Source organism: Egretta garzetta, unplaced genomic scaffold (assembly GCF_000687185.1).
Source record: "Egretta garzetta isolate BGI_Z169 unplaced genomic scaffold, ASM68718v1 scaffold27, whole genome shotgun sequence".
Lineage (NCBI taxonomy): Eukaryota > Metazoa > Chordata > Aves > Pelecaniformes > Ardeidae > Egretta > Egretta garzetta.
Genome location: NW_009260400.1, coordinates 3475958 through 3478753, shown reverse-complemented (window position 1 = coordinate 3478753; position 2796 = coordinate 3475958). Strand labels below are relative to the sequence as shown.

The 2796-nt window shown below is 56.5% G+C and overlaps 1 protein-coding gene across 1 annotated transcript in view; it reads left to right on the top strand.

Moving 5' to 3' along the window:
• CFAP20 (cilia and flagella associated protein 20) overlaps positions 1–1977 on the top strand; it is a 31999-nt gene extending 30022 nt beyond the window's left edge. Inside the window, exon 7 of the mRNA XM_035898822.1 lies at positions 1802–1977. Within this exon, the coding sequence (XP_035754715.1) occupies positions 1802–1891 (90 nt within the window). The 3' untranslated portion in view covers positions 1892–1977. The remainder of the gene's footprint in view (positions 1–1801) is intronic.
• The last annotated feature ends 819 nt before the right edge of the window (positions 1978–2796 follow it).

The window sequence follows — 2796 nt, the reverse complement described above, 5'->3', positions numbered from 1 at the left end:
AAATGTGCCCTCTTGAAGATGTCGATTTTATTTTTCCTCTCCTTGTTTTCCATCTCTTATTTTATATATGCTCTAAGTATGGATGTAATAGCCTTGGAAAGTTATTAAACATTTGACTCCTAAGTCTGCTTCTGGCTTCCTCCTCCGACGGATCCTTTAACTTGCACATGTTAGCACTTCAGGAAGTGCGGAAGGATTTCTTTAGGAACCTGGAAGTTAGAATTTGCCCCTGGGTTTGGCTTTGAGTGGCGGCCTTGCTGTTTAAGGGGTAGGGCAGATGTGAACAGCGGCAGCCTGGAGAGAGGAGAACTAGGCAGGTTTCCATAGAGGGGACAGGATCTGCCTCAGGTCTGTGCGGTCTGTGGTACTCTGCCTGTGACAAAACCTCACGCTCTTTGCTGCTAGCGCATGGAAATGGGGGTTTCATCCCCTTCTTCCTTGAAGGCCTTTTCCCAGCAGTGACCATTGGCTTTACCTGCCTGTCAGGACACAGCTCTGTTGGCTGTGTTGTTAAACAATTCCCTTCAGCAGCCTCTTATAGCAAGAAGGACACAATAGCTGTCCAGCTGCCAAACTGTCCCTTTCCCTGGGGATCAAAGGGGAGAGGTTCAGCAAAGCAGCACAACAGGAGCGGAAATCTTTTCCTGTGCTGAGGCTCCCTTCCCTGCCTCAAACCCACCTTTGTTGTGGAACAGCTGGCGGAGGGAAGGCCGCAGACCCCCGCCATTGCCTAGGAGCCTGGGAGTAGCTGATGCCTTTCCTCCCTGCGGCCAAGCCCCCCGCAGCTGCCCTGGGGGTAGGTACCGAAGGTGGGCACTCATCCTTGCTTGCTGCTGGGCTGTGCTGTGGGTTGGGAGGCTTCACTTCTGTCATGGTCCAGTAAAACAACGCTGGTCTCTCCCAGGAGGAGGAGAGCCTGTTGGGAGTTGTCTGCCCCAGGTTCTGGGTTTAATCCTGGCTGCTGACTCTCCATCTGGTTTGGTGTGCCTGTGCACCCTCGTGGTCAGCAGCTCTGCTGTGTGGGCTCCACTTTGCCTCTGGCCAGCTCTTGGGACCCCTGTAACGTGGCTGCCTTATTTGTGCCTTTAAAGCTTTGAACTGGAGGTGCTGAGCCCATGCTGCCACATGGTACTGGACGGTGCGTGGAGAGGCCTTTCTGGAGAAGACCTTTCCCATTTTTATGGCAGCTGAATGGTGTGGTGGCTCTAAGGAGCCAAGTGAGGAAGCCCCTGGGGGAAGGCACCATCTGTCTTGTTTTGATGTCTGTCAAAGCTTGGCTGGGCTTGAGGTTTGTTAAGTGGGGCTGTGTTGCATCGGGTGCCAGGGATCAGCCTTTGTGGCGCTTGCTGGGGCTGAGGAGCTGCGGAGGGAATCCGCCGGATGCCGGTGGGGGAAAGCAGGCATCCTTTCCACAGGCCCTGGCTCATGGGTGTGTGGGTTTTGCAGCTGGTGGCGGCTGAGCGCTACCCAGGAGGTGTTGCTGCCTTCCCCTGCCCTGCTGGGGCCCCTGCCGGAGTTGCCCCTCATCCTTGAGGAGTCTGCCTGGCCCTGAGGGACTGACCTTCCTGCACTGAGAGGGGCTAGGCTCCCTGGCACCCAGAGCTGGCTGGGCCCTGCTGCCAGTTCCTGCCCAGCCTCTGGGAGCTGTGCCAGCGGATTTGCTGGAATAAACTCCCAGCTGCAAACCTGTACATCCCTGCGGATCCTCTGTGTATTTTTTAATATGAAACAAAATGCTGAATCTTCCTGTTTACATGCTGTGCAAAGTGGAGCATCATTGCATACTGGCCCTGTCCTTTAGGGCCGGACAGCGGTGGATTTACATGGTGGTCTTCAAAAATCTTTGTCTTCTAATCCCCCTTTCCCAGAAAAACTTCAACCATCTTGCTGAAGGTGAGTGAAGTTTGGGTGCCCTCCCTGCAGTAGAAGAGGGTGCTGCCAGGGGATAGGCCGGAATGTCACGGGCGTCCCCTTGCTTCCTAGGGTCAATGTGCACCAGCAGAACTGCAATGGCAGTGCCTAGCTTCCTGCTGCTCTGGTTATGGCTCTTGACCTGCCTGGGATATGATGTCCTGCATGGAAGGAGCAGTGGCAGCAGGAGGGATGTGGGCACAGAGACGGGAGTCAGCCCCATGACGGCTGCCATGGGCATGCCCTGGGGGCAGCCCTGGCGTGCTGTGATGGGGGAGTCCTGGCTCAGTGCAGGCAGCCTGCTGAGACAAGTGCTTACAGTATCTCCTTGTTCATCCTGCTGTGGGCAACCCACTCCTTCCTTCCTGCTTAGGTCCTCACTGCAGTTCATGTCCAGTGAGAGAGAAAGGAATCTTCCTTCGCAGGGAGCCCTGGATCCAACATGGGGCGGGGCCTGCCCAAAAATGAGTTTTCCATGCCTCGGCTGCCTTTTCACCTTCCATGGGCTGGGGCAAGGCCCTGCGCGGGCACTTTGATTGGACTGAAGTGCTGGGAGCCTGCTTCCTACATTGAAGGTGAAGCTTCCCTTTGAAATCCTGGCCGCTGAAGGGTGGTGAGCTGCGGCACCTCAGAGCAAGGGACAGGAGCAACCCTCCCCAGGCTGGGCCTGGGAGTGGACGTGCTGGGATCGCGCTGGAGCGGCTGGTCATCACTATGTGGGGTGATCAAGGTGTGGGGCTGCCGGGGCTCTGCCTGGGGCGGTGGCAGCAGCTGGTGGGGGAAGCAGATGTCCAGGTTCTTCTGGGAAGTTTTGTCCGTTTGCTCTGCTGCAGGGGCAGCAGCAGCCTGGGCAAGCCTGGCCCAGCAGAGCAGCAGGATGCCAGT